At 57.8% G+C, this 22,361-nt stretch overlaps 12 protein-coding genes across 12 annotated transcripts; 5 read left to right on the forward strand and 7 right to left on the reverse strand.

Annotated features, from left to right (window-relative positions):
• Window positions 1-291: 291 nt before the first annotated feature.
• On the forward strand, window positions 292-2,214 carry N7459_005457 (Zn(II)2Cys6 transcription factor; the record flags this gene model as incomplete). The annotated part of the gene is made up of 1 exon (XM_056944641.1): window positions 292-2,214. The coding sequence occupies one exon, from the start codon at window positions 292-294 to the stop codon at window positions 2,212-2,214; it is 1,923 nt and encodes a 640-aa protein (XP_056798976.1).
• A 293-nt stretch (window positions 2,215-2,507) lies between these two features.
• Window positions 2,508-3,820, reverse strand: N7459_005458 (uncharacterized protein; the record flags this gene model as incomplete). The annotated part of the gene is made up of 2 exons (XM_056944642.1): window positions 2,508-3,360; window positions 3,423-3,820. 2 exons carry the CDS (start codon window positions 3,818-3,820, stop codon window positions 2,508-2,510), a joined length of 1,251 nt encoding a protein of 416 aa, XP_056798977.1.
• Window positions 3,821-4,445: 625 nt separating this feature from the next.
• On the reverse strand, window positions 4,446-5,450 carry N7459_005459 (uncharacterized protein; the record flags this gene model as incomplete). The annotated part of the gene is made up of 1 exon (XM_056944643.1): window positions 4,446-5,450. One exon carries the CDS (start codon window positions 5,448-5,450, stop codon window positions 4,446-4,448), a length of 1,005 nt encoding a protein of 334 aa, XP_056798978.1.
• Window positions 5,451-6,205: 755 nt separating this feature from the next.
• N7459_005460 (putative transcription regulator (RTG2)) lies at window positions 6,206-7,993 on the forward strand (the record flags this gene model as incomplete). Its single annotated transcript, XM_056944644.1, has 1 exon — window positions 6,206-7,993. One exon carries the CDS (start codon window positions 6,206-6,208, stop codon window positions 7,991-7,993), a length of 1,788 nt encoding a protein of 595 aa, XP_056798979.1.
• Window positions 7,994-8,418: 425 nt separating this feature from the next.
• On the forward strand, window positions 8,419-10,104 carry N7459_005461 (Zn(II)2Cys6 transcription factor domain-containing protein; the record flags this gene model as incomplete). Its single annotated transcript, XM_056944645.1, has 1 exon — window positions 8,419-10,104. The coding sequence occupies one exon, from the start codon at window positions 8,419-8,421 to the stop codon at window positions 10,102-10,104; it is 1,686 nt and encodes a 561-aa protein (XP_056798980.1).
• A 987-nt stretch (window positions 10,105-11,091) lies between these two features.
• N7459_005462 (uncharacterized protein) lies at window positions 11,092-12,336 on the forward strand (the record flags this gene model as incomplete). The annotated part of the gene is made up of 2 exons (XM_056944646.1): window positions 11,092-11,130; window positions 11,200-12,336. The coding sequence occupies 2 exons, from the start codon at window positions 11,092-11,094 to the stop codon at window positions 12,334-12,336; spliced, it is 1,176 nt and encodes a 391-aa protein (XP_056798981.1).
• Window positions 12,337-12,574: 238 nt separating this feature from the next.
• Window positions 12,575-13,576, reverse strand: N7459_005463 (uncharacterized protein; the record flags this gene model as incomplete). Its single annotated transcript, XM_056944647.1, has 1 exon — window positions 12,575-13,576. One exon carries the CDS (start codon window positions 13,574-13,576, stop codon window positions 12,575-12,577), a length of 1,002 nt encoding a protein of 333 aa, XP_056798982.1.
• Window positions 13,577-14,300: 724 nt separating this feature from the next.
• N7459_005464 (uncharacterized protein) lies at window positions 14,301-14,729 on the reverse strand (the record flags this gene model as incomplete). The annotated part of the gene is made up of 1 exon (XM_056944648.1): window positions 14,301-14,729. The coding sequence occupies one exon, from the start codon at window positions 14,727-14,729 to the stop codon at window positions 14,301-14,303; it is 429 nt and encodes a 142-aa protein (XP_056798983.1).
• Window positions 14,730-15,388: 659 nt separating this feature from the next.
• Window positions 15,389-16,453, reverse strand: N7459_005465 (shikimate dehydrogenase family protein; the record flags this gene model as incomplete). The annotated part of the gene is made up of 1 exon (XM_056944649.1): window positions 15,389-16,453. The coding sequence occupies one exon, from the start codon at window positions 16,451-16,453 to the stop codon at window positions 15,389-15,391; it is 1,065 nt and encodes a 354-aa protein (XP_056798984.1).
• Window positions 16,454-17,591: 1,138 nt separating this feature from the next.
• On the reverse strand, window positions 17,592-19,331 carry N7459_005466 (xylulokinase; the record flags this gene model as incomplete). Its single annotated transcript, XM_056944650.1, has 1 exon — window positions 17,592-19,331. One exon carries the CDS (start codon window positions 19,329-19,331, stop codon window positions 17,592-17,594), a length of 1,740 nt encoding a protein of 579 aa, XP_056798985.1.
• Window positions 19,332-19,673: 342 nt separating this feature from the next.
• Window positions 19,674-19,988, reverse strand: N7459_005467 (uncharacterized protein; the record flags this gene model as incomplete). Its single annotated transcript, XM_056944651.1, has 2 exons — window positions 19,674-19,702; window positions 19,751-19,988. The coding sequence occupies 2 exons, from the start codon at window positions 19,986-19,988 to the stop codon at window positions 19,674-19,676; spliced, it is 267 nt and encodes an 88-aa protein (XP_056798986.1).
• Window positions 19,989-20,089: 101 nt separating this feature from the next.
• On the forward strand, window positions 20,090-21,764 carry N7459_005468 (trehalose-6-phosphate synthase; the record flags this gene model as incomplete). Its single annotated transcript, XM_056944652.1, has 5 exons — window positions 20,090-20,375; window positions 20,447-20,816; window positions 20,866-21,239; window positions 21,291-21,633; window positions 21,695-21,764. 5 exons carry the CDS (start codon window positions 20,090-20,092, stop codon window positions 21,762-21,764), a joined length of 1,443 nt encoding a protein of 480 aa, XP_056798987.1.
• Between the last annotated feature and the right edge of the window lie 597 nt (window positions 21,765-22,361).

Below are 22,361 nucleotides of genomic sequence, written 5' to 3' on the forward strand. Positions count from 1 at the left end.
TCATTAGTCAGCCCCGCGGGACCCACCCGTCCACGGGTGGATGGTCTCTCCATCCTACCCTCTCTTCTACTCCACTGTTGGGAATGATAAGCGCCCACGCTGGGATTCAAGCTCGGTCACATCTTGCTGTCTCACCTCTCCCAAGTCACTACCCCGTCCACCCCGAGGACTTCCCCCGCTGTCCGCCGATTCATTCCTGGCCGCGATGGCGAGTGGCCGATTGCACCCCACGCGACTTGGCTCTTTCGATCCCCGGTTGCGCGGTCCCACGTTCTGTCGATGCCTACGATCATGACCAAGGGTTGCTACACCTGTCGCCGCCGTCGCATAATCTGTGACAATGGTCAGCCCACCTGCAGGAAGTGTCGGGATGCGGGGAAAGAATGTTTGGGATATCAGAAGCCACTGGTGTGGGTGAAGGGTGGTGTGGCTAGTCGAGGCAAAATGATGGGTCGCAGCTTCGATGAGGCAAAGAACCAAATGGGAGAATCTATGGTCCAGCATCCTCCGTTCATACCAGTCACGGCGGCAGCGAATGCCACCGTGGGCGTCGGTTCGATCGGCTTGTCCGGACCCGACTCACTAAGCTCTAGCGCTGGATCATGCCCAGAAGCCGACGCATGGGCGCAAGGGATTTTCAAGACTGCAGAATTCGCCGATTTCGCAGAAGAGACGCTCTTTGCCTCGACCCAGCCAGAGGAGCCGGAGAACCGGGTGGTTCACCTCCCGCAGCGCAGTCATACCCGATATACACCGACACCCCGGGGACTGGTAGATCCGCTGTTTAAGGATTCCAACCCTACATCGCGTTTCTATCTCTCCCAATACCAACACATGACGGAGGACTTTGTGGTATACCCCCAGTCAAAAAACCCGTGGCGGGAGATCATTCCCCTCGTTGGCTCCTCGCCTCTTCTGGCACATATCTTGTCTGCTATGGGGGCTTTGCACTATTCCCTTCTTTCAAGCTCGGAATATTCTAGGATGCCGTGGTCACCCCAGAATCTTGCCACTCTCTGTTCCTTTGTCCCACCAGAGGAAATCGAAAGCATGGTGATGCCAGCCAATTCTCGGCGACCCTCTTCCAAAGCATACCACCATTTCCTGGAGTTCAAGCAGCGCACCCTTTATCAGCTCTCGAAGGACCTTGACAACCCTACCTTGCAGAAGGACGATCGAACTTTGGCCGCAATTTTTGTTCTTGCATTTTTGGATTTGCTCGAGTCGGGCAGCGGAGCATGGAGTTATCATATTGAGGGTGCAAAGAAGCTTCTCCGGAGCCGCCCCGAGACCGAGCTAGGCCAGACAATGCTTCAAGGGCTGGAGGCTTTTGCCGTCGATGGTTGCTTGATCATGGAGATCATGGGGTCCACGCTCGCTCGCCCGGGAGCCCTCTCAAAGCCCTTCTACTCTGCAGCCATGAGTCCGGTCATACTCAAGCGACTCGAAGTAACCTCCTGGGTGGGCTGTCCAGCTTACCTGTTAGAAGTCATCTTCTATGTCCACACGCTCTGGTTCCCGGATTCGGAAATCGCCGCTGCCGCCCCGCAACCCGCGGCGCTACCCGGGTCTCTGCAGCTCGGCCGTCTACTTTCCCTCGAAGCGTACGCAGCGCTCCTCCAAGGCATCCGAAACTTCAATCCCGTCGTTTGGGCCCAGGAAATGCAACACTCTTTCTTTCTCGCTGATCTCACCTCGCGCATCTCCCTCGCGCGAGCCTACCAGACGTCCGTCTATCTCTACACCAGCCGCGTTCTCTCGCGCGCACGAGAAGGCTTTGCGCCTCCGTGGATCGATATTGGGGTTCCGGTCGATCACGCCCACATGGCGAGCGAGCTCGTCGGCCAGATTTGCTCTATCCCGCGCTCCGATCCCCACTTCAAATGTCTGATCTGGCCCACCTTCATTGCCGGCGCAGAATGCCGGCGCATCTCTCAACGCGCGCTCCTCCTCGAGAAACTCGGTGCCCTGTACCAAGCCGTCACGAGCGTCAATGTCTGCAATGCCGCCTGGGTGCTTCGTCTCATGTGGCAGAAGCAGGATCTCAAGCAACGCGCGTGCCAGCAGAACCAGACTTGCTCGCTTGGACGGGTGGATGAACAGATCCCCAGTGGCCCAGTCGACAATCGCGGCAATGCCCTGCATGATTTCGATAGCTCCTTCGACTGGATCGACGAGCTGGATGAGTCCCGCCTCGACTGGCTGTTTATTTAATCCTTGTAATGATGATGATCATGAGATATTTTACCGGGGATTGGCTTGAAGCCGACAGCGGAATATCACATCATGTAATTATATACTTCTGCACCTGCACTCCATTTTTACTCATCCCCAGTGCAACCGGAATGACTACAATAGCTACGCCCGGAGGCATGCGCGGGTGGTCGGGATTCAATGACTTCGATTTCGCGACCTGGTCCCGTCATGATCTAATCTTCTACTGCTACCTGTAGTCATGATATCCAACTCGAGGATGACAGGCCTGCTCGCCTTTCCGCCTAGTCTGATCACTCGTCCCAGATGACACTGCTCAGCCCTTCTGCAGCGCCGATTGTGCCCGGTTCGCCGACTTGCAGAACGGCAAGCTCCTCCCCTAGATTGCCGGTCTCTCGATCCCGCCGCACAATCACCACGGTGGCCGATGCCTGGTTCCCAATGGCCACGAGATCCCCCGCCCGGTTGATGACGAACGTCCGCGGGACCTTTCCATACGCAGGCGTGCGATTCCGCAGGCTGACCGCTCCGTGGCGCGGCGAGCGGTTCAGCGTTACCATGGAATCATTGGGCGCAAAGCCCTGGTCACTGCGGATCGAGACATAGAACGCATCCCCGATCATGCGGATCCCTGCGGGCGTCGCCCCCTGGGGCATGCTGTGGTTGGTGTAGGGGACGAGCGTCTGGGTTGCCTGGAAATCCAGGCATCCAGACCGGGCGTAGGCCACATCAAACGCCATCATCGTGCCGCCGATCTCGTTGACCAGGTACATCATCGTCTTGCCGACGGCTGCCAGCTGGCGCTGGTGCGTCGACGACCCGCGCCTGGCCTCCGCGTCCGTGGCGTTGTTGGTGTCATCCGTCCAGAACACGCCGTGGCGCGGGCCACTCCCAAAGGTGACGTTGACGCTCGGGCAATGGTGCAGCTGCCCTGTGGTCCCGTCGATCGAGTACACGCGGAGCAGGTCCGCGCCCAGATCCGGGCTGATCACGAACGAACCGGTCGGGTCGAGGAAGACCTCGTGCGGATGCGGCGCATCCTGCTGCGCCACGGCGCCGCGATGCGTCATATTGAAGTGAAAGGCCTGCAAGGCGGGTGCATTGTCGCGTAATGGGAGCGCAAAGGTCGAGAGTGCTGACCCTCCGCTGTTCCTCGTCGCATTCCGGTTAGTCTCATCCGCACCAGAGGACTTGGGGGGGAAACCTACTAATGCGCAATTGCCAGGAACTTCTCCCCCTTCCCCGCTTCAAACAGTACACTGTTCACCCCTCCGCCTACCGTCTGGGTGGTCGCGATCTCCTGCAATTTCCCATCCGACGCCGCACGGTACGCGCTTAACGAGCCGTGTGTACTTGGATCCGCGCTTCCACTCTCATCAGAGCAGTAGAGCACTCTGGTCTCCGCATCGAAGGTCAACCAGCTTGGCATGCCGCCGCATGTCTGGAGCGTGTCGATGAGCGAGAGTTGGCCACCCGCGAATTCCAGCGTGTAGACATTGCCGTTGTAGTGAGTTGCCCAGAGTCGAGATGACGGCGGTGTGGCGGAGCTCGTCGTTAGACCCGTGGTAAGGAGAGTGGTGAACAGGGGTGCCGCGAAGAGGCGCATCTTGGAACCGCTCTGGACCGAGAGAGGACGGGGTGGATTTCAGCGGTCGTGAGGACCTGAGAGGCAAAGCCAGAGTGCGACGTGCGACGTGCGACGTCCGAGGGACAGCGGATAATATGCAAACAACGCGTGTAGGGCACCGTCCCGGATATTCTCTCAACGGACCGATGCACACGCGACAGAGTGAGATGATCAACAGACTGTCGCATTGGGTCCATAACTCCCGAGCCCTGGGACTCCCCAGCACGATGGGGCGCAGCGTTCATCGCTCTGCGAGGAAAGGGCCGCATTGCGCGAGATGCGTGGAATGGATCGACACTTTGCAGTGGAGCGCAGGGAGGGTGGGGAGCGCAAGGGGGAAATGAGGTGTGCGAGATGCAATCTGTGCCGGGCATCTCGGCCAGGAGGGCGTGAGACGAAGGCGGCGCAGATTTGTGTCGCTGGGGAGAGGAGGATGACCTGGAGGCGAGGATCAACCTAAGTCTTTACATGGACTAGGCGGCGAGTCTCGACGCATATCCCTCCGGATCTCTCATCGCCGCTAGACCAGTCACCCAGACTTGGACAAATCGATTGGTCTCTATGTTGATTCTATTTACATCGTGAATGAGGATGCCAGTCGGACTCAGCGTAGGAACTGCGCGATCTGCGCATTCATCCAGGCGGCGTCGTCGGGATTCCCACCACCACCAGCCATGTGGCCCCAGATCGAGGGGATCACCGCCAACTTTCCATGCCGCAGATGCGCCGCTTCCTTCTCGCTGGCTTCCCATCTAAAGTACTGGTCGGTCTGGCACGGTAGGAGAAGGATGCGGGACGTCAAGCGGCCCAAAGCTTCTTCGATGGAAACACGCTCGTTGCGTGAGCTCGTGGCGGCGCCGAGATCTGCTCGTTGCCACATGTGCAGCAAGGCCAACAGATCGTCCGGATGCCAGTCTTCGTAGTGCTCGCCACACATAACGTCCGCCCACTCGTCCACGGTCTGGAAGCCGAACCGCTCAAACAGCCGCTGCTCAAACCATTCCGCGCTGGTCAGCCATGCCGAGTAGGCCCGTCCGAACGCATGGAGGCCTCGTCGTGGGACTACGTTCTGGGCGCGGAACGCGCTGTTGAAATCGATCGAGGCCGAGAGCGCGGCTTTGGGGCCTTCCAGGAACTGGTAGTTATGCAGACTGGTTCGGGCGGACGAGCAGATGATCACGGCATTGGGGACCATGTGAGGGTACATGGTCGCCCAGTGGTAAACACATTGGCCGCCCATGGAAAATCCAACCAGAGCATCGAGGGAGGAAAGATGCAGATGCTCGGTCACCAACTGATGCTGCGCGCGAACGCAGTCGGGGTAGTCGACCGTGGCGGGAAAGCCAGGCGTATTGGACGGACTCGAGGACTCTCCATTGCCCAACAACGCGACCACGACCACTCGATAATCCTGCAACGCCCCGCGGGTAAAGTTGTAGGTCTCGTTGATTCTTCCGCGGAAACAGGTCGGGATCAAGGCGGTCTTGTGGCCGGTTGGGTTGAAGACACGGTATGCCAGGCGGACGGTGGAGAGCGTGACGCCATTCTGAAAGGCAAAATCCTTCAGCTCCAAGTGTTGGATGGCGCTGTGGTCGGATTCGGCGGCCATCGTGGGGAAAAAAAAAATTCACCGTCACGCAGTGTGAGCGCGAAACGAGGCTGAGGCACAAGCAGGGCAGAGAAGCCGAAGGCGCAACGGCTGGTAGAGCGATCCGAATCGATGCGGACCGAAGAGAAGAAGGGAAGAGGGAAGAGGAGACAGAAGATAGAAAAGACGCCGCTCAGGAAAGGTGGGCTAGTTGGGTTGTTGTGGATGATGCGAGTCATACGAGACTAGGACTATATAGGACTCTATAGACTGATCTGGTCCTATAGAGAGCTCTCTTCGGTGGCCTCGACGTGGTGGGGAGACGATGCTAGTTGCAGGTATAATTAACTATACTTCTAGCTCCTCCAGTCATCCTTCCGGTTGGACGCGTCCCGCAGTCGAAGGATTCCCTTCGGCCAACCAGAGAAGCATCGTCTCGCACACGATTTGATGATACAATCTTTAATCGGAGGATGTTCCACTGTGACTCACTGTGATAAGGACCGGAGGTCCAGTGGGAAACGCCGTTATCTATGATAGACTTCTTTGACTAAGCGATTCGTCGACTTTCGGATCTTATAGGGAGACCACGCAAGATGATTGGCGAGATCGCTGGATGTGCTCCTACGTATACATAGTTCATCCACAGTCAAGCTTTCCACCGCGCACGCTTCACGGCTTCCGCCTTCTCCCACCAACTACACCTTTGCTTCGACCCGCTGGAGCTGCTACACCAACTACCCCGTCGATCCATGAGAGGCCTGACAGAGCCCAGCATGCGAGGCGGCCGCCCATCCCCCTCCGGCCCTCGCTCCAGCGCGAGGCAAGAAGCCAATCCCCATCTCCACGCCGTGGTGGACCTGGGCAGTAACGGCATTCGCTGCTCGATCTCCGATCTCTCCGCTCCAACGACTCGAGTGCTGCCCACCGTCCACTTTCATCGCATCAACGTGTCTCTTTATGAAGCTCAAATCGATGCCGAGACGGGCGATCGCATCCCCATTCCACAGTCGGTCATCGACCGCGTCGTGAGTGTGATCGTCCGCTTCCAGATCGTCTGCGTGGAGATGGGGGTTCCGTCCACGCAGATTCGACTGATTGCGACCGAGGCGACCCGGACGGCGATCAATGCCACGGCCTTCACTGACGCCATCCGCCAGACCACCGGCTTCCCGGTCGAGATGCTTCGCAAAGAGGAGGAAGGCGCTATCGGGGCATGGGGTATTGCCAGCAGCTTCTCCGACGTGGAAGGCCTGGCGCTCGACCTGGGGGGCGGCAGCATGCAGATCACATGGATTGTCTCCCATGCCGGCAACGTCCAGATCAGCCCGCAAGGCGCCGTGAGCTTTCCGTATGGCGCGGCGGCCTTGACGCAGAAACTCGCCGATCTCGACCGGGGCAAAAGCAAAGGCGAGGCCAAGGAAGCCCGCGAGGCCTTACGCCGGGAGATGGCGGAGAACTTTCGCCACGCGTTCGACCGTCTTCAAGTCCCCGAGCGCCTGGTGAACAAGGCACGCACCCAAGGCGGCTTCCCACTGTACTTGTCCGGCGGCGGCTTCCGCGGTTGGGGTTATCTCCTGCTCTACCTGCATCAGACGCGCGGCCAACGCTATCCGATCTCGATCATCAACGGATACACCGCGCCCAAGGAGGATTTTGAGAACACCGACGCGCTCGAGGAGGTCGCCCGCACGGCGCACGAGATCTTTCGCGTCTCCGACCGACGGCGCAAGCAGGTGCCGTCGGTCGCCTTCCTCGTCAAGACATTGGCCGAATCGTTACCGCATGGAATCAAGGAGGCGCATTTCTGTCAAGGTGGGGTTCGCGAAGGGGTTCTCTTCCGCGACATGCTGCCGGTGGTCCGGCGGCAGGATCCTCTCGAGGTGGCCACCGCGCCATACGCACCCTCGTCGGCGCAGGCGATCGCGACGCTCATGCTGGCGGCTCTGCCTCGCCCGTCAAGCGGCCGATCGGTACCACCGTCGATTAGTCTGCACCTCGTCCAGGCCTTCGCGAATGCCCTCTACGTGCATGCGACCATGTCCAAAGAACTGTCATCTAGTGCGGCCCTCTATAGTACCAGCACGGGGTTCCTCGCCTCGACCCATGGGGTTCCCCACGCCCATCGTGCGCTCCTCGCGCTGATGCTCCAGGAGCGCTACGGCGGAGAACTTCCCCCGCGCGACGTGGACCTCAAATCCCATCTCCAGGGAATTCTCACCCCCGAAGAAGTCTGGTGGACCCGCTATCTCGGGAAGCTGGGCCTTGTCCTCGGTCAGCTCTATCCGACCGGATCGATTGACTCGTCCAAGCCGCGTATCGTTCCCTCCGCGCAATGGGCCCATGACCTTGGGGAAAAAGGCCGAAAGGAAGGCCTGCGGTTGACAATCACCATTCAAAAAGTGGCCGACGACCCGACCCAGCTTAAGACAGAATTGGAGCACGACGTGCAAAGGATCGAGAAGGTTGGCAAACGCAAGCATTGGATTGGCGGTCGAGACGGGTGGGGGGTCAAAGTCCTCGTGTCGGTGACAGAGGCAGATCTCCTATCAGGCACATCATGATGGGGTACTTCTGCCTCGATGCTGTCCCCGGGACGGACCCCCGGTGATCTGAGAATGCCGGCCGACCAGTCGGGATGGAAGAGGACGATTGGCGCAGAGGCCAGGCGGGCATGTTAGACGGTTTGACGTCCACACTCTCCGCGTCATAGATAACTGGCCCCAGTGGTGCCCAGTACGCATGAATCGGCGAGCGTGAATCGACCTGGGAGGTAGTCCACGATCTGTTTCAGACCGACCTCTCTATAGTCATATATATCTCTCTCCTAGATATCGATATTGGTGGATCCCGGCTAGACTGCTTTCGGGAATGCCACGTGAAGCAGCCGGGGACTAGCTCTTCCGCTGCCGAGTCACCTCGGCATGATCGGCCCGTTGCCCAGCGAGACCATGGAGATTGCAGTCCAATCGTGGGCTCCTCGTCCATCATGCAGACTTTGCCCGAGCCTCCCACCTCAGCACGCAGCAGAAAGAGGGTCAAAACCGGCTGTAAAACCTGCAAGGTGCGCCGCGTGAAATGTGATGAAAGCCGCCCGGCCTGTCGCCGCTGCGTCTCCACCGGCCGGGTCTGCGATGGCTACGGCGTCTGGGGCGGCGGGGGAAGTCCATATGGCCAGCCGCAGGGTCATCGGGCGTTGTCCGTCTACTGTACCCCGATCCCCGTCGGAAGTCTCAGCCGGGAAGAGCAGAGTGCCTTCGACTGGTTCATGGAACGGACGACCAAAAAGTTCGCCGGTCTGTTCTCCTCGGAGTTCTGGGAGACGCTGGTCTTCCAGGCGAGTGCCCAGGAGCCCTCCGTGCGCCATGCGGTCGTCGCCTTGTCGGTGGCGCATCGGTTCGAGCAGACGTATCACCCGCGGACCATCCCAGTGCGCTATGGCTGGGATACCGAGCGGTTCACCCTCCAGCAATACAACAAGGCCATCCATGCCCTCCGAGCGAATACAGCGGCCCAGAACAAGAACAGCCTGCGCGTGGCGCTGATTACCTGTATGGTCTTTGTCGCCCTAGAATATCTCCGCGGCCAGTATCAGATGGGCAGCGCGCATCTGCGCTACGGGATGCAGCTACTCGCAAATATCTCGGCGCCGAAGCCGCGCTCCGCCATGTCGCCCAAGATTCTCAGCCCGGCCGAGGACTTCGCTCACGATGCCCTGATTAATTCGTACTCCCGCCTCTCCATCCAAGCCGCTATGTTCGGCCATGTTCCCTCGTACATGTGCATTGCAACACGAGACCCGCAGGATTACGCTCTCCCCTACCGGTTCTCCTCGCTCCGCGATGCCCGCCAAACACTCGATGATCTCCTGAATCGAGTCCACTGCCTCAAACGCCATTATATGAATGTGCAGCCGTCCGACATCCCCGCGGATGACGAGATGTGTGCAACCCGGAAACGTATCCTCGAGGACTTGTCCCTATGGCGAAAAGTATACGACGCCTCGGTTGCCCATGTGGGCTCGGACGTGTCTCGCAGAGACCGGTTCGGATACCTCCTACTTCAGGTCTACCATGATCTGGCCACCATCATGGCCGGGGTCTGTCTTTCTTCTGAGGGCGAGATGGCGTTCGACTCGTACACCGACCAGTTCTTCGTCCTATTGACCAATTTTATCAAACTGTGGAATGCGTGGGCCCATATGAACATTCACACCAAGGACTTCAAGGAAGCTCTGAAAGCGTCCGAGTGTGGCGGGTATGGGTTCACAGTGGAGCTGGGGTACATCCCTCCGCTATTCTATACGGCTCTCAAATGTCGGGTCCCTCGCATGCGCCGACAGGCCGTGTGGGCATTGCGATCGGCTCCCCATCGCGAGGCAGTCTGGAATGGTCCAGTGTTGGTGGACGTCCTCGAGGAGGTCATCCGAGTGGAGGAAAATGGCATTTACGCCGGGGATCCGAGTATTGATGAGCCACTAGACCTGGAGCAGCCTGTCAAGGCGGACCGTTCCATGACCCCGATTCCGAACTCGTTCCGTGTTCTCGATTTGTCCGTCACTCTGCCGGAGACGGCTGACGGGGACACCGTGATCAGCTACCAGAAAAGACTTGACGACGGCACACGACGGACCTACAACCATAAGTTTAGAGCTGGCTCGAACCACGCTGCGTAGCATTTGACCTTCCTCGTGGTTAGTGCTTCGATGTGACATCTAGTTGGGTTGGCCGTCGTGCCCTGCTTCTCTGCCTCGACCCGTCAACTCTTGATGGATTGCCGAACACGCCGTTCGACAGCTGCGGATGTCGCCGTCGGCGTGTCTGGTTCTGACTGCGAGTCGTGCCTTCTCTGGTTGCTGTTTCTTGAGGGCGTGGACAAGCCAGCTTGTTTCCAGTGAAGTCTGCGTGAGCCGAGCTCCTTGTGAGCTCCACTTGGATTCCCCGAGCGGCCAATTCTTCCCCAGACTTCATCTACGATGCCAGGTAGACCCGACTGGGAGGCAAGCGAGGTCGACGGATGGCCAGGAGAGCTGCCCAGCCTACGGTGAAGACAAAAGCATCCCGATCCACCCCGGTCCAGCCTTCTCCAGATCCGTCTGCGCGAATTCGAGACCCATCTCGGTGCCCTTTCGTCCCGCAACATGGAGAGACGAATGTCTCTCCGGAATGCGCCACGCGAGGGGTCACCCTGCCAAGGAGGCGGGCACACCACGCTCCTGTACGAAGATCTGAATCGGAGAGGAAAGTAGATGGCCTTAAATTCCATAGATCCCGTAACTCAAATGGAGTTGATCGTATGGACTCCATCTGGGAATGACACACTGTACTCCAGTATCCGCGGGCCTTGCAGGCCGAATGGATTGCTCGGATGGGCTGGAATTCAGGGCTGCTACCGTCCATCTCGTCTCGCCCTTCCAAGATCGAACGCGACTGAACATTCCAGATTGCCCAGGGCCTGGATTGTCACGGTAGACTACAAATCTGTATCGCCTCGTCGCGAGTCCGGAGGAATTGTCAACCATCACGTCCACCACCGCCATCTTGTCCAGCGACACGCATCGTCTATCGCTCGACGCCGTCGTTGGTGTCAAAGCCCCCGACGAATAGCAAATCTACGCGTGCTACGAGATCCACAACCCACCTTTGCGCCCGCCGTTGTCACGATGCGGAGCGTCTCTATCGCGCTTCTCCTGGTGACCAGCGTTCGCGACACACTAGGATCCCACGGGCATCACAAGCATCACCATCATCATGCCATTCCCCGTGCCCAGGTACGCGAGCCGAGAGATCCGGCCTGGGACGACCGCGTCCCCGCCATGATTGTCGAATGGCGCACCATCACTACTACGGTCTTTGAAGACTGTACCCTTGCTGCACTTCACGAGTCGGTACCGGAGACAACCCTCGTCGTGGCCAACCAGCCCCAGTCGGCCGCATCGGAGGCGACCACTACCATTCTCCGAACCAAGACGGTGATGGAAACGGAAAGCCCCCCGAGCATCCAGACGACCGTCACAGACTCCATCCCAGGCTACGGCAATGCCACGGTCAGCGTCGGCGTCGATGTTACCTCCCCGTCCCGGGCAGTCACCGTTGAAGGCAAGGAAGAGCCGACGGAGGCTTCCGCGGCGCCTCACCTCCTGCCCACCTTGTCACAACTACCGCAACTACTCCCGGCCACCGTCGCGGCCGGCCTTCCCTCACTGGACCAGGTTCTCCACCCGAATACGCCTCCCGTCCCCGCCGACCTCGACTGGACCGCGGTCCCCGAGAACGGAGAATTCCTCACCACGGGCTTCGGAGGCCGCAGCCAGCCCCGGGGCTCGGAGGTGCAATACCGAGGCAACGTCGGAGACCCCTGGGGCAGCAACATCATCGCCGTGAGTCCGACGGAAGCGCACCGGTACCAATACGTGGTGCAGTTCACCGGCGCCAATCCCGATCCGTGGACGGTGATCATCTGGAATAAGGTCGGGCCCGACGGCAAGATCGACGGGTGGTACGGGCATTCCGCGCTGACCTTTGTCCTCGCACCCGGCGAGACCCGGTACGTCGCCTTCGACGACGACTCCGAAGGTGCGTGGGGCGCGGCGCCGGGGACGACGGGCCTGCCGACGGACCACTGGGGCGGGTATACGTCGACCTGGGGCGAGTTCAGCTTCGGAGATGGGGAGAACGATGGGTGGTCGGGGTGGGATGTGTCTGCGATTCAGACGCAGATGGCGCACCAGCCGGTGCAAGGCATGCGGATTTGCCAGGCGAATGGCCAGGGTTGTTCGAGCATCACGCGGGACGCGAAGACGGTCGTCAAGGCGTATACCGAGTCGAACCGCCATCACGATGGCATCGGGGGGGCGGCATCTCCGGGACCGGTGCGGTTGGCGGTCGAGATCGATTATCAGCAATAAAAGCAATGAAAGGCTTGGAGTGTCCATAGATTCGCGTAGCGCATGGAATGCCCCGCGTCCGGGGTAAGATCTCGAGTGCCAGATCGATGCCGTCCAGCCGAAGAAAAGAAGAGATGAACAGATCGAATCTACGCTGAATGCAAAGACTCCCGCGATGCCCCGATTGAGAGACGGTAAGATGGTATGATTTGATTCAACTTTTTGAAGCAACACATGAAAGGTGATCAGTGTTGAGGACTTAATTCGTGTCACAAACGTCCTTGCAGCCGCCCCCAGGTCCGGGATACGTCGGTCCTGCCTTACCCTCCGGCATAGACAATGGATAGGTCGGGTAGGGGTAATACCCCCATTGCTGGAACGCAAACCCCGTCACCGCAGGCGAGTCCGTAAATACGGGTCTGGCAGTGTCTTCAGCCCCCAGCCAGATCTCGTATTTTGGGGTCGAGGGATCCCAAGTAATGGCAACGCCAAGTTGTGGTTTCCGTGGTCTCGAGCTGAAGGGTGTGTTGGTAACGGGACTATAAGATAGCGTGCTCCAGTCGAATCGATCTGGATCCCCGAGAATATTGTCCAACGGTCTACCCTGTGGATCAGTGGTCCACAGCGTAAGGAGATCGTCTCGAATCCGGTTAACGGCGATGGCATACATCGCTATGTCTTTATAGTTTCCCCCTATACTTTTGCTTGTATGTTGCGAGCTGATAACAAACAGAAGACCATCGGGGAACCACCAGTCGCGCGGATCTTGTTTACCATTCCTCGTCCAAGTTTTGATCAGTTCAGGTAAGTATCCATTTGAGCCAAAGACTGGCTCATAGATTGTCCTTCGATATATCTCCTTGTCGAACACGCCCCGCCCAGACTCCCCAAAACAGTCGTGGAGCAGTATTTGGGGGATCATGACGAAGCCCGCCCCTTTCGCGGTGGCGAAACTGATGATGAGGTCCTTTAACGGGTTCCACCACGATATCTCCCACGGCGTTGTCTCAAATTTGCCCGCGTAATATCGAATCTGGTTGTTTTGATCGGCATTGCTGTTGACCATCTTGCCCGCATTATAGCTACGGGCGAGGATCTGTCCAAGACGGCTCATGGCCCTTGGCTGCAAAGAATGAGGATCGATGTCGGTCGAGGGTTCAGTGTCTATGAGGGTGACATTGCCGGTTGGAAAGGCCCAAATTCCTGGGATGGAGATAATAACCAGGTAAGGGAGGATCGTTTTCAACGAGAGGAAGCGCATCTTTGCAACAGCGAGGACGTCTTGCGCGAAAAGTGGTTGTTAATGCGAATGACATCCATCAGAAGCATAGCTAACTATACCCAGGTATAAGTACCCTGCATTCTTTTCGTCAGGATTGCGAGTTTGCTAAGGCACCGATCCTGTCAGGCTGAGCATCCACCTTAGTCTTTCCGTCCTCTACCTGAGAAATCTCGCTCACGATCCGTATTGACGACTTTCTATTCGACGAATCGGTCGATATGTAACAGCCTGAGAATGGTCAAGTTACTCGCAACACCACCGGAATCGCGAGGCTTTGATATATCCATGGATATCGTCTAAGATCGGACGAACACTACGAGACAGGGTGTTAGTGGTCCGTATGGGGGCGAAATGGAATAGGCTCGGCGGCCAAGACAGGCTAGCTGCTATTATATTACATATGATCACCGGAGTAACTAGGGCAAAGCTGCATTTCCAAGTGCCCCGGTGGGGACTTCTGGGCGTTGAAATGTATACTGCATTGTTTCCGAGCTCGTCGGGTCAAACGGAGTCTCAAGTCAATCTGATCGGCTGCCTTGTGCACCCCTACGAGACTAGCTGTTCACTAGTGAACGATACTAACTAGTTATTCAAGCCGAGTGAAGTCAATTTCCAAGAGCAATGTTCCAGGATCGAGGGCTGGCGAATCGCTCGGATCGACAACCCGTTGTCTCGCGCGGTAGCCATATGTACGCGCGCTCACTCACAGCGCTGATGTGGCGGAGGTCGAGGTCCTTTGAGCCAAGGTCGACGACGTTGGAACGTCGACGTGGGGGGTGTCGGTCGAAAAATCGATTTCGGGGACCACCTCAAACGCTATGTCTTGGAGGTCTTTGAGCGGGTGACAGGTCCACGACTGGTTGAGGCTGTAGGAACTCCCAGGCAGGTTGCAGGAATCACCCCAGCTCATCACCATAGTTCTTGTTTCTCCGGAGGTAACGAAGGAGAAGGACTTCCCCGTTTGACCCGCCAAATGTACGTGCTGGCATTCATGAAGGGCGGAGGAAATCGCTCCTCCAATTGCATCTTCTGCGCGGCAGCCTGGCTCGGAAAACACCGTCACATCGTACTGGGAGGCCAGGACGGAAGTCGTGGCGGAGAGAAGCAGAGCGAGATAGCTTGTGGCACGCATTGTGGCTGGCGAAGTCCCGATGGTCGGGGGAGAAGGTGGATCTGGAAAGAAATTGAGAACGCGAACGATTCTTGCCTTGACTGGGGAGGGAACGAGGCAGTCTTGAAATAATTATTCTGAGCCCGGGGCCAGAAGACTCGGGGTATATACTTGTCGTGACTTTGATGGTCAGCCCCCACCGAGTGGATGCGCTAGTTGAGTGAGCCTCGTAGAACAGACGAGGCTTCAGCCTCGAAAAGCTCGCGGACTGTAGATCAGCCACTGAGATCTGCACGGTGAGCCGAGACCACTATTCACGGCAGAAAAGAGTGAATAGCGATAGGGCTAGAATCGGTAGGTGGCGTTGTTGCACGAGGAGCATGCTAAGGAGCTCCGAGCGAAGGGCTTCAAGCATGGGGAAGTGTGTATACTCCGAGGGTTATCATAGCGCGGAGGGATGCTTTTTGCCGAAAGGAAGCAAGAAGAGACGAAAGGCTCGAGTCTACGCAGAAAACCTGCAGAAAACAGGCAGGAACGCAGAAATCGAAGAAACCGAGTGCACTGCAGAAGGAAAGAAAACCGAGAGCTATCTACACGGCGCCGGGGGCTGCCCAAATCCTCAGGCATCCCGCCATCATATACAATCGTTAATATGGTATTAAGAGACACGACGATATCAATCACAAGCTGGACTTGTTGGTTACCCGCTCGGCAACTGTCTTGGCCACTATGTCCTTGACCTGCTGCACCAGACCGGGAGTGCCGACAAGATCGCGCCCCGTCCAGAGACGGGCTTGTTCAAGACCTTGCCAGATCAGGGCCTCTGAGCCCAGAATCACCTTCCAGCCGCCGGTGGAGGCTAATTGGGCGATCTCCGTCCAGGGAACGGGGTGGTAGCACATCTCCAGGATGACGCCTTGCTGCTTGGGTGCATCGGCCGCGGTGCCCAGGAAGGCCTGGATCACGGCGCGGGTGTTGAGTTCCTCGGGGGTCTTGGGTGGGTAGTTAGGGATACCGGAGACGATGGCGGCGGGGGCCTCGAGGCTGGCCGCCTCCTTGGGGTCGGTGATGTGGACGAGAGGAGCCTGGGTGTTGGGATCCGGGTTGCGGCGGCGGTCTTCCTCCAAGATGGTCGTGACCTCGTTGGCGTCGCGGTTGACGATATAGATACGGCTGGAACCGAGCCAGCGGCGCATAACATAGACCGCCGTGCGAGCGGTGCCGCCGCCGCCGATGATGAGCGCAGGCCGGCCGCGGAAGCGCGACGGGTCGGGCGCGTTACGGGTTAGAGCCTCGCGGATGCCGTCGCAATCGGTGTTGGTGCCGACATACTGGCGCTGGCCGGTCGTGGGATCGATGCGGAGGAAGATAGTGTTGCAGGCGCCGGCCTGGCGGGCGTGCTCAGTCAGATCATCCAAGTGCGGCATGATCGCGACCTTGTGCGGCATCGTCACGGACGAGCCGACGAACTTGGGGTTGGAGCGGATCGAGGTAAGGAACTTCTCGATGGGCGGCGATTGCGTGTATGGCGGCGGGTAAGCGGCAGATGTGCCATAGACGCTGGACAGTGGGATCTGTGTCCAGTTCAGACCCAGGGCGTTGTAGACAGTCTGGTGCAGAGGGGGCGACAGCGAGTTCAAGAGCGGGTGGCCGTACAGATAGGCCACACCATCGCGGTTGGAGGGGATGGCAATGGGCTCCTCGGGCAGAATCTGGGGAGTAATTGTGACAGAGGGCGCAGCCATAGTGATAAGGATGGGGGAGATAAAAAAAATAGCACTCGGCACTCGTGTGGAGGAAACGAGGCGGGGGGGATATAAATGTCGTCCGTAGTCTTGTAAATGTGTCGACGCGGGCTGGGCGGCACCAGGTGAAGCTATAACTATTCAGGGTTTTGCCGTCGCAAGTCGTAAACGTAGAGCCGCGGCTGGCGGAGAAACCTTTTCCATCGTTTTCCCCTCCTACACTCTGTCCGATGAGGGAAAAATACCACCTACACACCGAAACAGGGCCGCAGCCACTGTACGGGGGAAAAGGAATACAGTATTTACCGGAGAAAACAGGACCCCGATGATCTGTCTGACACAGTACAAAGAGGGGTCTCTACAGTACAGTATGTCATCCACGCTACCTTCCTATTTAAGTAGCACCAAACCTAATATATCCCAGTCTCTTGTGGTATTTGTTTTTGTTTTACAGATCTTTTTATCCGGCAGACTCATCCCGACTGTCCTGCCTCAGGCAGCCCTCGCAATACAGGGTTGTAACCGTAAACAAAAACGTCCGAGGGCTAAATGCTTTCCCACGAACCACCTCGCTCCCCCACGGGGAATCCGCTTGGTTTCCATACAGAGGTTACGCCAATGAGATAGCGATGCCTCCGTGTAACCAATGCGTTGCTTCAGACCTCACCCTCAATCTAATGACTTTGAAAAGGACTGCAAGCGGAGCATGTAAGTTGGCGCCTGTCAGAATAGGAGAGGACCCGGCCAATTGGAATCAAGAAATCTGAGTTGCCGCCTAACCGGCCAATTTATGGATACACTATGGATGGCGTGAACGCCCCGGATCGACTGCAAGATCAGGGCATTTCAGCCGAAAAGAAGAACGAGGAGACGTAAGAGGTCGAATCTACGCATGAAACCTGGGAAAATAGGCAGAAATGCAGGAATCGCATAAACGGAGTGCACTGGAGAAGGAAAGAGATTGAGAGCCATCTACACGGCGCCGAGGGGGGCTGCTCAAATCCTCAGGCATCATCCACGATCGACAGCCGACTTTCTATCGTCGTCGTCTATCCCATCGTTATCATCATCATTGAAAGACCGAACCGGTGGCGAGCAGCGGGTGCACGCTAGTCCCCGGTCCATTGATGCATGACCGTCAATCGACCGGAGCGCGACCGTTGGCGGCGCGGACTTGCTGCATGACCTGCCGCTCCATCTCCTCGAAGCCCTCAACCGCCTTGCCGTACTGCTCAAACACGCCCTCCTGGTAGCCATCTGCAATCTTCTCGATAAACTCATCCTCGTTCCATCGCTGGCCGACGAGATCCTCAAAGGTCTGACCGGGCTGTCGCTCCATGCCCCACACGGCCTTGTAGGCCGCGCCTAGCGCGCAGGCGTTGTCCCCCACGTCCAGCTTGTAGACGCCCTCCACACCTCCGAGGATTTCCCCGGCGATCTTGGCAATGGCCCGGTTCTTGGAGCCGCCTCCGACCAGATACACTCGCCGCGGCTGGGCGGGGAGCCCGCTCGCGGGCGTCTCGGTGAGTCCGCGGGAGCGCAGGCGCAGCGACAGCAACTGGCTCTCGACGATGGCGCGAGCTTCGTCGTGAGGGGTGGTCCAGCCTTGGGTGGTCTCTTGCAGACGTCCCGTGCTGGCGTCGTAGGTGAATCGCCATTGACCCGAGTGGATGTTCGGGACAATCTCGGGTCGGGGGAAGAAGAGACCCATCTTCATGGGGTCGGTGGGGCTCTGCTGGCCCATGGGGCGGGTCTGCAGCGCGATCTGGTCAAAGTTGGCCCACGGCTGGGACGGGGTGTCGTGGAGAGCCTCGTTCACGGCGTCGCGGACCTGCTCGCGCGCCAGGCCGCCGTTCTTGTAGCACAGCATAAACATGTACAGCCCAGGGGTCGTGGGGTGATTGAAAAAATGCGTGGCCGGGCTGGGTTTGTAGTGTGGCGTGGACATGAGGAAGGTGGTCGAGGTGCCCAGGGAGACCATGGCATCGGACGGCCACAGGGGCAGCGCGAGGATGGTAGCCGGGTTGTCGCCCGTGGCCGGAATGACAGTGCACTCGGGGCTGAAGCCATAGCGCTGAATATAGTATGGGTGGACGCAGCCCAGGTGGAGACCCCCATCTTCCGGCACGTCGCCCAGCTTCTTCCTCAGATCCTCCACCCCGAACTTGCCCGCGCACAGTTGGAGCAGCCGATCGTCGTAGGCGCCCTGCTGGATATTCCACAAATTCATGCCGCACACGTCGGAGATGTCGAAGGGGGCGACATGTCCCAGGAAGAGCGAGGCGAGGAAGGAGGAGACGAGGGAAATGCGCGCAGTTCGCTGGTAGACGTCGGGGTGTCGATGCTGGAATCGGAGAATCTGGGGCCCGGTGAATCGGTGATGGGCTTTGCTGCCTGTGGCCTGGGCGAGCGGCTCTGGTCCTCCCAGATTCTCGTCGAACTCGTCGCACTCCTTCTGGGTGCTCGAGTCCTGCCAATTGGGACTGTAGGGGTGCGAGAACGCGCCCTGAAGTTGCGCCTCCAACGACTGAGCTGGGTCGAGGTTGCGGAGCAGCTGCTCGGCGTCGTTCCCCCAGTAGACGCTCCCATGCTGCTGGCCCGCGCCACTGATGCCCTTGACGCGGCCGAAATCCAGCCCTTGTGCACGGAGATTGCCCAGGACCGCGTCCAGAGCCTGCAGCCACAGTGCGACCGGGGCGAACACTTCGTGCTCGGCTTCATTGGTCTGGACGCCCTTCTTCACGGGGAATCCAGTCGAGTCGGCATCGAAATCGAACTTGGCGACGTAGACGACCTTCAGCTCCGAGTTGACTACTAAGCCCTTGAGCTGTTGGGTTGACAGGTCGAAGCCGATGTAGAGGGGGGATTGCGACGCCATGGAGGGAAAGTTGGGTCCGCGCCCGTGGGGGTGGAAGAGTCAAGACGAGACGAATTATCTGCAGCGACGCAGGATGGGGCTGGGTAAAGCAGGAGGAAATTGAAGGGAGGATTTATGCAGCTCAGGAGTATACGACAGAAAGGAGAAAAGGGAGGGAGAGAAGAATCAGAAGAAGAGTAGAAGAATAGAAGAGGTAGAGAGATCGCCGATGGGAAACCCGGGGTGGAGCTGCCGCGGCGGGATGAGCCCGTGATGATGTCAGCGTATCGGCCCTGCTTCCACTTTCTGCTCTTGTCAACGATCTCATCTCGGACGGTGACAACGAGTATCCCTCAATCACTCTCACACGCACATCGACTCTTTCACCCTCACTAGACCCCGTGTCGTACCATATCCACGAGGGCGTGGAGGATGCATACGATTCGCGCCGCCTCGATGTACGGCAGCGCGGGTAAATTGCTCTGCTAAATGGCCTCGGTAGAATGCAGCGGCCCACCGGGAGGAGAATGCGGATTTCCATCGATAACATGCGAGATGCACCGATAGGAGCTGGTTGAGCCGCAGCGCGTCGTCTTCGCCATCGATGGTCTCGGTCGTCCCGGTCCTCACGTTCATACTGACGTACGTGTGGCCATGCCGGCGGCGAGAGGCGAACATGGTCTTCAAGCAACGTTGAGCAGATCCTCCTGATAATCTCCCAGCTGCATCCAACACGGCTTCTCCGCTCTTCACCGTCTTCCTTTTGATTGCGCGACATCATGGCGGCAAACAACAAGCGCGACCTGATCATCGTCTCCAACCGACTCCCTCTGTCGGTTAAACGCGTCGACGGGACCTTCCAGTCCTCCATATCAAGTGGCGGACTCGTTACCTCCCTGTCGGGACTGACCAAGTCGACCGATTTTCGATGGTTTGGTTGGCCCGGGATCGAGGTCAAAGACACCAAGGACCGGGAAGAAGTGGTCAAGAGTCTCGGAGAGCACAAGGCCATTCCTATTTTCCTGGACAGTGGCCTCGCGCATGAGCACTACAATGCATTCTCCAGTGAGCGGACGGATTTCCCTTCCCGATCAGTGGTGACCTTTCCCTCCGAGCTAACCCTGCCATCGGATGAGACCGTATCCTCTGGCCCATTCTCCATTATCAGTCGGGCGTGACCTTCGACGATGGGCCGTGGCAAGCCTATAAGCGGGTCAATGAACTCTTCGCCAACGCAATTGCCGAGTCGGCGACGAGCGGCACTTTGATTTGGGTACATGACTACCATCTCATGCTGCTCCCGGAGCTCCTACGCAGCCGATTCCAGGAGCAAGGAAAAGCTTGCGCCATCGGATTCTCCTTGCACACGCCCTTCCCCGCGGGGGACTTTTGGAGGAACCTGCCGGTTCGCAAACATCTCATTGAGGGTCTCTTATCAAGCGATTTGATTGGATTCCATACAGACGAGTATAAGCAGAACTTCATCGACACGTGTGCCAGTCTACTGTAAGTGCCTGGCTCGGATTTCGATGTAGAGACTAATGCCTCGGACTAGGGGTGCTCGAACAGAGATTCCCAACCAGATCCAGTATAAGAATCGACTGATCTGCACGGACAAGTTCATCGTTGGGATTGATCCGCAAAAGTTTATTGACACGTTGCGGAAACCCGAAGTTCAAGATCGGATCAAAACCCTCGAGGAGCGATATAAGGGAGTCAAGGTCATCGTAGGCGTGGACCGCCTCGATCATATTAAGGGCTTGACTCAGAAGCTCAAAGGGTTTGACGAGTTTTTGGATGATCACCCGGAGCTCCGAAACAAGGTAGTTCTCATTCAGGTGGCCGTCCCCAGTCGCGAAGATGTCAAAGAGTACCAGGAGCTCGAGACCGAACTCAGCACGCTAGCGGGCAAGATCAATGGCAAACACGGTGAGGCCATCCCTGAGTGCCGTATGCCCGCCCTCCATTGACTCGAAGCAGCCACGCCCGAAGGGACCCCGCTGTTGTATATGCATCGTTCGGTCCCCTTCACGGAGCTCGCGGCCCTATACTCCGTGGCCGATGTATGCCTCCTAACCTCGACTCGGGATGGGATGAATCTAGTCTCCTTTGAGTATGTTGCTTGCCAAGGGGAGAAGCATGGCGTCCTGGTGCTGTCAGAATTTGCCGGCGCAGCGTCCTTCATGCGCGAGGGAAGTATCCTTTTTCATCCTGCGAATAAGACCGAGATGTCCGAGGCGCTCTTTGCGGCCCTGAACTTGGACGAGACGGCGCGCAAGCAGAAGTATGAGTATCTGCGAGATTTCGTGAATACCAATACGAGGTTCGTACCACGATGCGCCATATTGGGGGGAGGTGCGCATCTTGCTGACCGTCTTTGGCAGTGCGAAATGGGGCCAGGACTTCACTGACAAGCTTTCTCAGCGCTGTCGTCGGCCGATGGACCCTTGTTGATGGCTTTATATAGATATTTATGATCGCGTAGGGATTCTGTCCTGCAATAGGAAAGCCGTCTTTTGGGCGGCGCGAGACCGTGGACGATAGAGCCAATTCAACGGCTGACCAAATACGGAAATGAGAATCTATATGCCTTCAACGATAGATCCACGAGGCAGAAATAGTACATTATTCGCTTCTAGATTCACTGGATCTTGGGGTCGCTTTGCTCCAACAAGTCGCAAGTAGGGACTTCCAGTCGACGACTGTGCCGCAGAGATAGGCATCACCTTCGATAGATGCTGAGTATGCACGGCAAGGTAGGATGTTCTGTTCAACCCTGCAACCGTCTTACCTCCACCCGGCGTCACTATTATTGCCTTTCTCCCTCACGACGTTATTCTCCGCGAAGACAGACGATGCTCACTATTCCCCCATCGCAGACCCGGAGAACCACGAGCTCCCTCTGACTCGGACGGAATCGCCCACTAATGCGAGAGTTACGATCCACGATGTTTTTCATTTCTCCCGTGGGCACCGTTAGTTCATTCATGTCTACGAAAAGGCTCTGAAAGACTACTGCGGGTACAAGAGCACTCTACCTCTTACGAGCCT

The sequence above is a fragment of the Penicillium hispanicum genome, assembly GCF_028827665.1.
Source record: "Penicillium hispanicum strain IBT 35686 chromosome Unknown utg000005l_segment0_segment0, whole genome shotgun sequence".
NCBI lineage: Eukaryota > Fungi > Ascomycota > Eurotiomycetes > Eurotiales > Aspergillaceae > Penicillium > Penicillium hispanicum.